The sequence below is a fragment of the Gracilinanus agilis genome, chromosome 3 (assembly GCF_016433145.1).
Source record: "Gracilinanus agilis isolate LMUSP501 chromosome 3, AgileGrace, whole genome shotgun sequence".
Classification (NCBI taxonomy): Eukaryota; Metazoa; Chordata; class Mammalia; order Didelphimorphia; family Didelphidae; genus Gracilinanus; species Gracilinanus agilis.
In genome coordinates this window covers 311,333,235-311,347,365 of record NC_058132.1, presented here as the reverse complement: position 1 = coordinate 311,347,365, position 14,131 = coordinate 311,333,235, and the positions used below count along the sequence as shown (strand labels likewise).

Genomic DNA, 14,131 nt, shown 5'->3' with positions numbered 1-14,131 from the left:
AAGATTATCTACCCGATTCGAGTATTAATTGCTCATAGGCCTAATGCTTGGAGACTTTAGTTGAGATTATAAAAATATCATCTTGTTGCCCTGGAACGTTACAGATACATTTTTTTTACTAAAAGATGAGCTTCTTGCATCCTTCATGATGTTAAATTGTTTTTTAAAAGTTTAAAATACCCATTTCATTTTAGTACCATTGTCACTTTCTAGTTATTCCCCAGGTCCTTCTCCATCTTCCTGAACTTTCTTCTGTAACAAATAAGTGTAGTTAAGGAAAACAAATCAGTGATCTTGGTCATGTCTGATAATGCATACATCAACTATGGACATTCAGTCCACTCACTGCCTCATTACAGAAAGATGGGAAGCATGCCTCAATCTCAGTCTTCTGAAATCGTGATTGGTCACTTTCCTTGATCAAAATTCTGCAATTTTTTCCCCTTCCACATTATTGTGATTATTATATAAACTTTTATTACATTATTCCTGAGTTTATATGAGATATTTGGTAAATATAGACAATTCATTAACTTTTTAGAATCTAAACTCTTTGATGGTGAAGAGTGCGTGATTTCCTCTCTTTTTATGAAACTGTTTCATCTAGTGTTTGTTACTTTATACTTGACTAATTAAAATATTTCTTTTACCAATTTTTACCTGTAATATGGGAATATAAAAAAATTAGTAACTGAGGTGTGAAAATTCTGTGTTTTAAAGTGTTTCGATCAGCTTTTATTGGCATGATTGGATTATATTAAGAGGAAAGAAATCTTTTCCTCTCTGAAGCGATATAGCTTTACCTTTACCTACCTTTCTAATTTTGTACCATTCCTGGGGATGAACTGAGAGGTGTGTTCTTATATCATTATCGCCTTCCTCCCATAGATCTTTTCCACTTAAATGCTATTACTTGGAAACATGAAGTGATTGTTCAGTGAAAAATGTGTTATAGCCACAAAATGTTGGATAAGCTATTTGAAACACTTGGAAAGATTGTTAATACAATTCTGAATATCTTGTGTAAGATTTAAATTAATATCCAATAACTCCAAGGATTATACTTAATAAGATTTATTAATAATCACTTGAAGTAGAAAGAAAATGAACTAAATGAAATAGAAGTTCAAACCTAATTATCTATCAAAAAGTAAAACTACATGGCATAAAGCCAGCTTTCTCAGCCATGATCAGAGGAAAAAAATAGCCAAAGGCGGGGTCACATCAAAATATATCCTACGTATGTAAACATGTAACATGAGAAGGAAAATGGCTGCTGGGAAAGGGAGCCCTGGAAAGACAATTCTAATTACACGAAACCCCCTTGTGATACCATTGGGAAATGAGCATGTAGAAATCTCCCAGATTTACATGCATAGTGTCCCCAGTGAATCACTACACATAACCAACTTACATTTCTAAAGATCTTTAACTAGAGATATATACAATATTTCACTTTCTAAGGGGAAGTTACAATAATTTGGGGATAAGTGGGAAATAAAAGAGAAAGAAAACAAAACCAATGATTGCTAGGCACAATGACAAAAAAAAAAACAATTGGGGGCAGTCCCCTTTGGCATGAATGTACATTCAAAATAAATGCATTCAACCCCCCCACAGTTCAATCCACTACATTCCAAAGTTCATTCTGGATCTTTAGGTACAGTGCATGGTTTCTTCATGCTTCCTTATGGTGCCTTATCCAAACATTTAATTTTCTTGATGTGGGGAGGTAGCAAGTTTCTTATTCTAAAATTACTCTCAAACAAGAAAAATTTTTATAAATCTAGAATTCTATGACAATAATATGATCTCCTCTGAGGAGAGTGTTGAACAACACAGAGATCACCCCAGAATACATGGCTGAGTTATGAAGTATATGAATCAATTATCAAAAGAAAAACAAAAACTTTAAAAAAAACAGAGAAAAAAATTAACTTCTAGATGAAACATATAATATTATCAAAGTCACATGTTTAAAACTTCTAAGTAAGGAAGAATAAGTCCATAACAGGTCCTTGAATCAGGACCCAATTAAAGTGATTTATGTCTCACAAGCCTGTAATAGCAATTAGGCATTTACTCAGTTAGTAGCCAGGACCACAGAAAACTGCCATATTATGAAGAGAGAAAAAGGACTAGATTTTGAAGCAGAAGGGAAATAGCATTCTCTGGTCTGATTTTACTTTTGCTCTCAGGCATACGGGAGCCAAATTGTCAGCCAAATTGAGGTCCTTGGTAGAAGTCTGGATCTGGCAGGAGGGAATCCTGCATCTGACTTTGTAAACAGCTGCTTCCTCTAACCTCAAAATAAGTTCAAGTCTCCTGACTTGGTGAAGAATCTCATCAATCCCAACAGAATTGGTTGGTCTCCTTGATCTTGTGCTCCTAGGCACTATGCAGATTAACCAATCTCTAGGCCTAGCTCTGAATTCACTGAGCCACCCAGCAGCCCCCTCTAATGGACATTTTAAACTTATCCTAGTGCAAAATTAAAAAAAAACAAACAAACCATTAATACTTGTAACATGTGCTTCAAGTACAAAAAAATGAGAGAAAAAAAGAAAATTCAAATACTCTATTGCACATACAAGGAAAAACAATAATAAAATTAAATAAAATTAAAAAACATATAGTTCACCTTCGATGACATACTGTGTTAGACAAGCAGAGGCACAGCACAAAGGTTTCACACCCAAAAATGAGATCCATTTCCTTTTTAACTTGGCCATGATCCACAGTGTGAGTGCACTTCATTTTCACAAAGTATTAGCTTTTTAAAACAGTAGTACAGCAGCTGATGCATAGTCAAAGAAGTACCAAAATCCCCCAAATCACAAGAGCCTATTTAATGACAATAGCAAACAAACGTGCTATCATTAGGATTCATATGAGTCTTTATAGCCACTTTCTCTGTGACATTTCAAAAACCTTTGAAGCTCATGGATGCTTGTCACAAGTTCCCTAGATCTAGCCAATCTTTCAACTTTAGCTGAATTATTTCCAAGAAAGTCTCCTACTACCATCATTCCAAAATTTGGCAGGAGAGCCCAGGAAAAAAAGAAACAAAAATACCGCTGCACTGCTGCTGAAAACCTTTTGAGTCTAAAATGTCACCAAGCATCTAGATCATTCTGGTGGAAGGGTAGAGTAAGCTGAAGAGTTACAAATATAAAAACCATCCAGGAACTACTAGCTTCCATGGGAAAATTCTCCCTCTGGGAGCCATCCAGGGTTTACCAAGAGCCCTGGGAAATCCTTCCCACCCCTCGGTTGAGATTATAACCCGTCACAGGGTGACCAATCTGCTTGGGAAACCTCCCTCTGGTATGAGACTAAAATAACCGTAAAAGGCATGCACTTCTATGTCCCGTGCATTGCAATGTGGAGGCAAGGAATACAGTATTAAAAATAACTTCTGATGTCTCATCCATTACATTTTCATAAATGCGGAGATGGGGACTACAATAGTGCTATTGCGCTTTACTTCAACTACTAAATGTATCCTTACCTCTTTTTACACACAAGTCAAAGGTAGGCAAATGATCAGTCAGAAAAATCATTTCTGAAGACCCCTTAAAATTGAGATTTTTAGCTCATTAAATTCTCCAAAGGTTGTGTACAGGTTATAACCAGTTTCATGGAGTCCATCCATCATCTATGTGACAATTAACAAAGGCAGAAAGGAACAAAAGGCCAGTAAGGCAACATGTGACCTTGATGGATCTGGTGACAAACCCAGCATCCAAACCTATTGTTTTGCCATGGAAAACGGTTTGTCCAAGTTGTTTATGAACTTTTAAAATGGTATTTTCTTCAGGCCAGTCATAGGGAAAGGGTACAGATAAAAACAACGTAACATAACATATAGCTAATGGCCAAAACACAGTAGCTGAAAATGACATAGTATAACAGAATATTATAGATTAACTGAATAAATAAACTTAAACACAAAATTAAATCTCTAAACAAACAAATCAACAAATACAATAAGCTTGACAGGATACAGGCACTCAGTATTAATAGAAGGTTCTTTTTTCTAATTCTGATAGCTGTGTTACAGAGACTTCTTTACTATTTGGAGGGGAATACACTGAAACAGTTAACATCAATAAGGCAATGGAGTCTGAAAAGTCTTAAAATTCGCCCCCAGACTCTTTAAGGTTTCTTCTCCTCCCAAATATCATCATCCATTTATATTCCTTTGATCACACTTCTGGGGTTCCCCATATTGAGGAGGATTCCCACACTGAGCATAGTTTGGACAAACCCCATAATGGTTGTGTTGCAAAGGCAGAGCATGCTTAGATAGTAAGGGGGATGAATCTCCATTCTGAATCTTGAGATTGCTCAAGCTAACAACAAGGTATCCAGTTGATACCAACACACCCAGGAACAGCAGCAAGAAAATACATACTAAAACTTTGAGCTGTGTTAGCTTGGTAATGCTCTCCGGGAACAGGAGCTGTTTGAGATAGGAAACTGTGCCATGCTTGCAATGCTAATTTTAAATCTACATTGTCTCTGTAGTGGTGCTAGCCTAGTATATATAGGCTAGTAGTAAAGTTAAGAGGTTTGGAAAAGTATTCTTCCTTCCTTTCTCCCCAGGGGTAAAAACACCAGGAAGAACAAAAGGATTTTTGAATATGGAATACAGGCAACACCTGATGTTTGGGTCAGGAAATCAGAACCTAATTTCCAAGAATCTAGTTTTTAAATTCACTGAGCTGCTAGCTACTCCTCTGCTGTGCTGGGTTTTAGGTGTAGAGGGTAGCCTTGTGGGCTAACCCCTCAGTCTCCACCCTCTCAGTCAGGGGTGACAACCCCTCCACCCCCCAAGGTCAGTTTAAAATCTGCTTGGAATCTCAAGAGGGGGGCAGTGTGGAAGGGGCCCAGGATTTCCTGCTTGCCACAGGTCCACGCAGCGCTGCTAGTCTAAAAAGCTGTCTCAGCACTAAGCTGGAAGGTCAAGCGGCTACCACATGTTTGAGACCCATGTGGGAGTGTGTGGGGGGGATGTGTAGCCATGTCAGGAGGCAGGGGGTCCAGTGCCAGCCACTCAGCTGTTAGTAATATAAGGGGGATATATACTTTATCTTCTGTGCAGGAGATCCTGGGAATTAGCCATGGGAGGCAGCAGCGAGGGAGCAGCTGGGAGTGCAGTGCTGGCAGTAGGGGGGACATGGGAGGGAAGGGCAGGGACTGCTGCTGGGAGTGACTTGTTCATTTTGGCCAAAAGCAGGTGGGTAGAGACATCCCTATCCAGCCTCCCTCCTAGGCAGGCCTCTGCCACGGGAAAAATTACCTATTTTTTACTCAAAAGCTTTTACAAAAAAAATGAGAATTTTTTTTTGCAACTTCTCTGGTTACCAGAAATGTAAGATTTAAATTAATATCTAATAACTCCAAGTATTATATTTCATAGGGTGTATTAATAATCACTTGAAGTAAAAAGAAAATAAACTAAAAGAAATAGAAGTTCAAACCTAATTATCTAAACAAAAAGTAAGACCACAAGTATGGAGTCTCCTGCCTGGCCTAAAGCCAGTTTCCCAGCTGTGATAAGGGAAAAAAGAGAGCGAGGGGCGGGGTCACATAAAAATATATTCCACTTATATAAGCATGTAATGTGAGAAGGAAAATGGCTGCTGGGATAGGGAGTCCTGAAAAGACAATTCTAATTGCACACTTGGTTAATGCGAAGGTATTTTCTTGGCTAACGATACAACCATCTGTGAAATAATATAGAGTTGAGCCTAAATGTTGAGGAAACTAATTTGCACACTGATATGTGATTTGATTGTAATGCCACTAACTTTTCCCCAGTTAATGATTACAAAATTTTGTCAAACAATTTGAAATAAATTGAATATGAATTTTGTATAACTTTTGGGTCCTATCTAGACACCCCCTCCCCCCAATTCGGTTGTAAATATTTTTTTTTCAGTTGTAAATATATTAAATGCAAAGTCTGATGTATTCTAGTTTAAATTGGAAAAGTCATTTGTTGGCTGTACTTAAATTTATTTTACAGCTCTTGGTAAATTCTTACTCTTTAAAGAAGAACATTAGGATCAACAACAACTAGTGAAGAGGAATAATTTTAATTTTTGTGTTTATTCCTCCTAGCTTGTACTCCCCTTTTACTTTCATCGGATTGAAATGAGTCAGAAGTGCTGCAGAAAAGTCATTGGTATTTGTATAAGTGTATCATAGCAGGATCTTTATTTTTAAGAGGAGAGAAGAGGAAGGGAACAAGCATTAGTTAAGTGGATGCTATATACCAAGATTGTATTAATTTTTAAAATATTATTTTATTTTATCCCTACAACTTGGGAAGTAGGTAGTATTATCCCATTTTATAGTTAAGACTAAGACAGGTTAGTTAAGTGACTTTCCAAGGGACACAGTAAGTTGCTAAGGCCAAATTTGAACTCAGGTTCACTTATTATAGTGCTGTATCCACTGTATCACCTAACTGCTTCTATATTTTAAGCTGTTGACATGTTTTTTAAATGACTTAGTTATTAATACGACAAAGGAAGCCTCTTTCAAAAAAACTTTGAGAGATTAAATTAAAATTTTATGAGTCATGATCATATTATCTTTTTCATTTTTGTTCCAAACTGGCTTCTAATATCTTGGGGCTGCTGATAGGTGAACCTTATTTAGATCAAGATTTTTGTTGAAAGGGAGCTTTTAAAGAAATATCAATTAAACAATTGTTGATTAAGGAAAAGACAGAATAAATCTGTTTAGACCTATTTTTCCTTAACTGTACAAGAGAACTCATCCTTTGGGGGCTTATTTTTAAAGTGTGGTGTTATAAAAATGTAATTATCAGATGATTAATTATCACATCACTGATTATCTGCCATTCGACAGTTCTCCAGGGCATTTTACTGAGCCAGTACAATATTAAGGAAAATTTTCATCTGAAACACCTGTAGTATGATGACACGGACAGCTCATACCCAACTATTTATATTTACTAGTACATTAACTATTAAAGTGGCTGATTCAGACAGCTTAACAACTAGCTTATTTCCATATGTATTTTTACTGTGTTGATTATTTAAGGTCATGGGGTTATAGATTTCAATCTAGAAGGGTCAAGAGAAGTGCAGGCCACAGAGGTTAAGTATGTTGCCCACAGTCAAAGAAGGACAGAGCCTATAATTCATACTATGACAGTCACTGTGATAGAACTTGCTAGTGTGTTTGTGTTTGTACAGTGTATAAATATTTTACATATTTTAGCTTGTATCTAGTCACTGGTTCTTTGATCCTTATTAATTAACTAGGCTACTGAAAATTTGAGTTCAGTATCTGAGAAGATAGGAAAAATTTGAATTTCTCTAGAACTCAGTTACTAGTGAGCTTTTATTCAAATTTAGCAGTATTTCACCCTCAACTTCTTTGTAACATTTATACTTTTCACCTAATTAAACACTCATTCATGTAATACTTTAAGGCTTTTCATCCCTATGCCCATGAGTCAAGAAGTAGAAATATTATTAATCCCTTTGGCAGATAGGAAACAGTTAAATTACTTGTATAGGGCCAAATGACACTGTAAGTAACAGAGTTGAGATGTAAATGCAGCTTTTCTGACTCTCAAACTCTTGTCCATTTTAGACACTGTCTACTATGTCAGTAAACTGTTACTTCAAGTTTCAGTTGGAAAATTTTCAATGTTTTTAACTAAAAGTTTATTAAAAATATTTAATGTATTTTCTTTTTTCCATGCTCTTCAGATAAGAATTTTGATGATGAAGACTCTGTGGATGGGAACAGGCCTCCTTCAGCCAGCTCTTCTACATCTTCAAAGGCCCCTGCAAGCTCTCGAAGAAACATTTCAATGGGAACCACTCGCCGCCTTGGACCTGTTGCCCTGGGATCTAAATCTTCTGGTATGAATTTTCTATGTTTGGGGTAAAGTGGTGAAAACTGTTGATACTTTTTCTTTCCATCCATCAAATGTTGTATTTGCCATATAAAGTAACTTGCATTCTGTTTTTCATGAATAGTTTGGGTAGGTGGACACATTTTTGACCAGATTACAGGTTAAAATGTATCCATCTATTTTGTAGTCAAATTGTTGCACATACTACTTATTTTTAAAATATAGTGTGGTCACTACAAATAAATCCTTGCAATACCCAGTTTTAATCTCTTAGTTCCTTCTTTTCCCCTTCTGGAAAAGTACTTGAACATACTTGCTCTGCTTCCCAAGAGAATTCAACTTTTATATATGATTTTTAGCCAACTATTCTTAAACTCAGCTTTCCTGTGTCCTTCCTTGTACAAGCAACTGCTACTTCCCACTCAGTGTCCCTGAATGTCACAGTTTTGGAGCCTAGAGAGTCCAAAAAGCCAGAAATGGATTGTTTTAGTTTATTTATAAGGCAAGTTTGCAATTAGATTCTTCTGTCTTCCAAGGAGGGTTTTATGAAGTCTGAACTGGCTCAAATATTCTCACCTTCCTCTGTGCAAAAAGCTAAAGAAGTAGCAGAAAAGAAAAGTGTTAGAGAGCTGAATTTAATAGTAATTTGTATTTGGAATTTCAACCAAAACCCTTTGACTCCATATCCAGTTATCTTTTCACAGTGCCATCTTCTCACATTACCACTGAACTGACAATAATCAGATGAAACGTGGAAGGGTTGTGATTGCAAAGGTGGATAGAATGGCCACCTACCCTGATGAAGTTGTGAGATCTTTTAAAATTTGAAAGTAAATAAAATGATTGCATAACGGCCGAACAAATTATATATGAATAAATTGGAAGTTTTAAAAAGATTTAAGAATTTATCCATTGCATTTGTCCGTCATGATTGCAGAGGACTGAGGATGAAAAATGCTTCCCACCTCCTAACAGAGAGATGGGATATTAAATATGCTAAATGAAATATGTGAAAGAAATATGTGTGTTTGACATGGCAATTTTTTTTTTACATAACCATTCATATATGTTATAGTTAGGGTTGATTTTCTTTATTTATTTCCCCAGTAGAGGTTGGAGGGAGAAAAAAGTAATTAATTGAAAAGCTGGCAATCAAAATTTTTTTATTTAATTAATTTAGTTATTTCAGTAGGGATCCCATTTTATTTATTTATTTATTTATTTGTTTTAAAATTTAAAAAGGGGCAGCTGGGTGGCTCAGTGGATTGAGAGCCAGGCCTAGAGACGGGAGGTCCTGGGTTCAGATCTGGCCTCAGCCACTTCCCAGCTGTGTGACCCTGGGCAAGTCACTTGACCCCCATTGCCTACCCTTACGAATCTTCCACCTATAAGTCAATACACAGAAGTTAAGGGTTTAAAATTAAAAAAAAATCATCAAAAAAAAAATTTAAAAATTTAAAAAAATTTTTTTTAAATTTTCCATGTTTCTATGATTCTTGTTCTTACTCTTCCCTCCACCCCCACTTCACCCCCCCCCCCTTGTAGCCAATGTCCATTTCCACTGGTTTTTACATGTGTAATAGATCAAGAACTATTTTCATATTGTTGATAGTTGCACTGGGGTGGTTGGGTTTTTTTTATTTTATTTTATTATTTTTTTTTTACAACTGAATTTTTATTTTTTAGAAAGATTTTCCATGGTTCCATTATTTCATGTTGTTACTATCCCCTCCACCCCGCAAACCCCCCAAACTCCTATAGATGATGCATATTTCCACTGGTTTTAACATGTGTCATTGTTCAAGACCTATTTCCATATTATTGATAGTTGCACTGGGGTGATCGTTTAGAATCTACATCCCCAATAATGTCCGCCTCAACCCATGTGTTCAAGCAGTTGTTTTTCTTCTGTGTTTCCACTTCTCTAGTTCTTCCTCTGAATGTGGGTAGCATTCTTTTCCATAAATCCCTCAGAATTGTCCTGGATCATTGCATTGCTGCTCGTACAGAAGTCCATTACATTAGATTTTACCACAGTATATCAGTCTCTGTGTACAATGTTCTTCTAGCTCTGCTCCTTTCACTCTGCATCAATTCCTGGAGGTCTTTCCAGTTCACATGGAATTCCTCCAGTTTATTCCTTTGAGCACAATAGTATTCCATCACCAGCAGATACCATAATTTGTTCAGCCATTCCCCAATTGATGGGCATACCCTCGTTTTCCAGTTCTTTGCCACCACAAAGAGCGTGGCCATCAATATTTTTGTACAAGTCTTTCCCCCATGATCTCTTTGGGGTACAAATCCAGCAATAGTGGATCAAAGGGCAGGCAGTCTTTTAGAGCTCTTTGGGCATAGTTCCAAATCACCATCCAGAATGGTTGGATCAGTTCACAACTCCACAAGCAGTGCATGTCCCAATTCTGCTACATCCCCTCCAAAATGTATTACTCTCCCCTGCTGTCATGTCAGCCAATCTGCTAGGTGTGAGGTGTTACCTCAGAGTTGTTTTAATTTGCATTTCTCTAATTATTAGAGATTTAGAATACTTTCTCATGTGGTTATTGATTGTTTTGATTTTTTTATCTGAAAATTGCCTATTCATGTCCCTTGCCCATTTATCAGTTGGGGAATGACTTGATTTTTATACAATTGATTTAGCTCCTTGTATATTTGAGTAATTAGACCTCTGTCACAGTGTTTTGTTATAAAGATTTTTCCCCAGTTTGTTGTTTCCCTTCTGATTTTGATTGCATTGTTTTTGTTTGTATAAAACCTTTTTAATTTAATGTAATCAAACTTATTTATTTTACATTTTGTAGTTTTTTCCTAACTCTTGCTTGGTTTTAAAATCTTTCCTTTCCCAGAGATCTGACAGGTATACTATTCTGTGTTCACTTAATTTACTTATAGTTTCCTTCTTTATATTCAAGTCATTCACCCATTCTGAATGTATCTTCATGTAGGGTGTGAGATGTTGATCTATATCTAATCTCTCCCATATTATTTTCCAATTTTCCCAACAATTTTTGTCAAATATTGGATTTTTGACCAAAAGTTGGGCTCATTATACACTGTCTTGCTGACGTCATTTACCCCAAGTCTATTCCACTGATCTCCCTTCTGTCTCTTAGCCAGTACCATATCATTTTGATGACTACTGCTTTATAGTATAGTTTAATATCTGGTACTGGTAGGCCACCTTCCTTCATGTTTTTTTTTATTTTTTCCCTTGAAATTCTTGATCTTTTGTCCTTCCAAATGAACTTTGTTATAGTTTTTTCTAATTCAGTAAAAAAAAAAAAGTTTTTTGGTAGTTTGATAGGTATGACACTAAATAGGTAAATTAATTTGGGTAGAATGGTCTTTTTTTTTTTTTTTGTGTGTGTGTGTGTGTGTGTGTGTGTGTGTGTGTGTGTGTTAGCCTGTTCTACCCATGAGCAATCAATGTTTTTCCAGTTGTTTAGATCTAATTTAAAAAGGGGGCCAAAGGAAAGGAAATGCTCATCTGTCAGTCTGTTTTGTAAGTTAGCTCTTTCAAAGTTTCATTGTATTGTATCCTACTCATTGTATTCATCAGATTAGGAATAATGTCTGAGGCAAGCTGGATAGAACATTTCAGGGGGCTGCTTCTGGCCCACAGGCTGTAGTTTGCCCATCACTGCACTAGACCAATCATCTTCTCATTTATGTGCTGACGTGATCCTTTGTCTATGTGCTTATATTATTTGAATATTAATATCATTATAGTTGAATTGAGGCTGCTTAAGCCTAAACTCTTTCACAGTTTATGAAAATATTTTTTTTAGAAGCATGTCATTGTCCATTTATAACATTGATTATGTTGAATTATGCCTTAATGTTAAAGGACAATATTGTGGTTTTTCCCCATGACTCATTATGGGTCTGTGTTTAAATCATGATATAAATTATAGTTATTTTTTGGTTGTTATAATAATTTTTCTCTCTGGTAGCTGCAAAAGAAGGAGCTGGTGCTGTTGATGAGGAAGACTTCATTAAAGCATTTGATGATGTACCAGTAGTACAGGTAAGTAGTGGTACTTCAGTAATGGTGCCTATTAAAATTACATTTCTCCTTAAAACTGTTTAATTTTTTTCCTTCTTTGACAATCTTAAAACATTTTAGTTTAGCATCCTCTTTTCAAACAAACCATACCTCATGCTCTTTATAGTAATGACTATCAAGTGTATTGGATCAAGAGGAAAAAACTTGGGTAGTGCCAAAAAGTAAATAGAGATTTTGCAATTCAAAAATAGGACAGGATGGAGAAGTGAAAATGGGGCTTTCTTGTAGCAGTAAGATGTGCAGAAAGGAGTGTTAATATACTAGAGCAAGGATTTGTGAAAATAATTAGCATGAGAAGAGAAGCCATATATATAGAGAGAAATTTTAAACAACAGCTTATTGTTTTATATTTCATATATTACAATGAATTCTGATGGAAAGAATTTAGCACTGAAATTCTTTCATTTTGACTTTGTTTTATTATTTCTTGGTCTATTATTTCATAGAGCTATTAGCTTATTATTAGCTTGCATTTGCCCAATTCTAATTCTTTTAAAGTGAAATTTTGCACTACTTTTTCCATTTGGCCAATTCTGCCTTTTAAGTAGTTCTTTTCAACAGTGAATTTTTGTATCTTCTTTCCCATTTGGCCTATTCTGCTTTTAGAGGAGTTCTTTTCAAATTCCATTAATTCTTATGGCTCTTTTACCATTAGGCCATATAAACCAATTGTTTTTTAAAGTGTTATTTTCTTTAGTATTTTTCTTTGCCTCATACCAGGATGTCATTCCTCTTTTTGTAAGTTTCTTACATCAATCTTATTTATTTTACCAATATTTTTCTCAGTCACTCTTTATCTCCTTAACTTTTCTAGGGAATTGTTCTTGGCCAAATTAGCCAAAGTTGTGCCCAAATTAGCATTTTTTCTTTGAGAAGTTTATAGCTTTTTTCTTGTTATTGTCTTCTTCTGAGTTTATGTCTTGATTATTCAGTGTAGTAGCTTTTTATGGTCATTTTTTTGTTTGTTTTGTTTTGTTTTTGTTATTTTTCTCACTTATTTATTTTTTTAAGGCCCTTACCTTCACTCTTGGAGTCAACACTGTGTATTGTCTCATAGGTGGAAGATTGGTAAGGGTAGGCAATGGGGGTCAAGTGTCTTGCCCAGGGTCACAAAGCTGGGAACTGTCTGAGGCCAGATTTGAACCTAGGACCTCCCGTCTAGGCCTGGCTCACAGTCCACTGAACTACCCAGCTGCCCCCACTTATTTCTTGACTTTAAACTTCATGTAAAAGTTGGACTCTTCTCATCTGAGGGAAGGGGAACATTCTCTCTGAAGCCTTAGGCTTTTTGTGCTTTTATTTTCAGAGCTAGTTCTGGGAGGTCTATAAGTTATCAGTGCTTGGGAAGTGGTATGATCCAGGGAGAAGTGTGTTTACTGCTTTCCTGGTTTGTGCTCTGGTCTTTACCCAGGAAGGACTCCTGGGTCCCCTGCAGCCACAAGCACTGGTGTTCTTCTTTTCCTGGGAATAGAGACCAGGGCCTCTGGTCCTTGGTGACTGACCACCAGCATTTCTCCTTTGGAACTAGAACCCGGAATTGCATATGAACAGTTACCAGTCAGTACTAGCTGTACTCAGTGTCAGCAGAGGGTCTCCACTAATCTCTGATCCCCTTATTGTCTCTGGGTTGTAAGGTGCTGGTGCCACTGCCATTGTTACTTTTGCCACCTGTCTGAGCTCTGGATAGGCCTCCACTGTTGTGTCAGAGACCTCTCCTACTGACCACCTAAGTTATCTTAGGCCTGAACAATGTCTCACCCTGACCTTTTGTGGTCTCTGCTTCTCAGACATTATTTTGAGGTTTTATGGGGGGGGGGGGGGGGGACGGGAATGGGGATAGTGAGAGAATTCAACTGGGTTGGTGCCTTTCATCCACCATCATGGTTCTGGCCCAATCGAGCTCTTAATAGATCTGTTAGTTTTCTTTCACCTCATTTCAATAGGTCTTTCATATGGCTGGCAGATTTATTTTTATCATGCATAAATATGATAATACCACTCCTTAGAAACCAATATTTCTCTGTTGCTTACTAAATTCATGGTACTTAAATTGGCATCAGAGTTGCAAACTTGCTACAAGTCTAGCACCATTTTACTTCTCTGATCTCATTTCATACATACTGCTTCCCTCTATGGAA

At 36.4% G+C, this 14,131-nt stretch overlaps 1 protein-coding gene across 8 annotated transcripts in view; it reads left to right on the top strand.

Annotated features, from left to right (window-relative positions):
- Positions 1-14,131, top strand: part of CLASP1 (cytoplasmic linker associated protein 1) — a 306,535-nt gene that overhangs the window by 153,665 nt on the left and 138,739 nt on the right. For all 8 annotated transcript variants that reach the window (XM_044669939.1, XM_044669935.1, XM_044669936.1 and 5 more), the window contains exons 8-9: positions 7,758-7,913; positions 11,881-11,954. In XM_044669939.1, the coding sequence (XP_044525874.1) occupies positions 7,758-7,913; positions 11,881-11,954 (230 nt within the window). The remainder of the gene's footprint in view (positions 1-7,757; positions 7,914-11,880; positions 11,955-14,131) is intronic.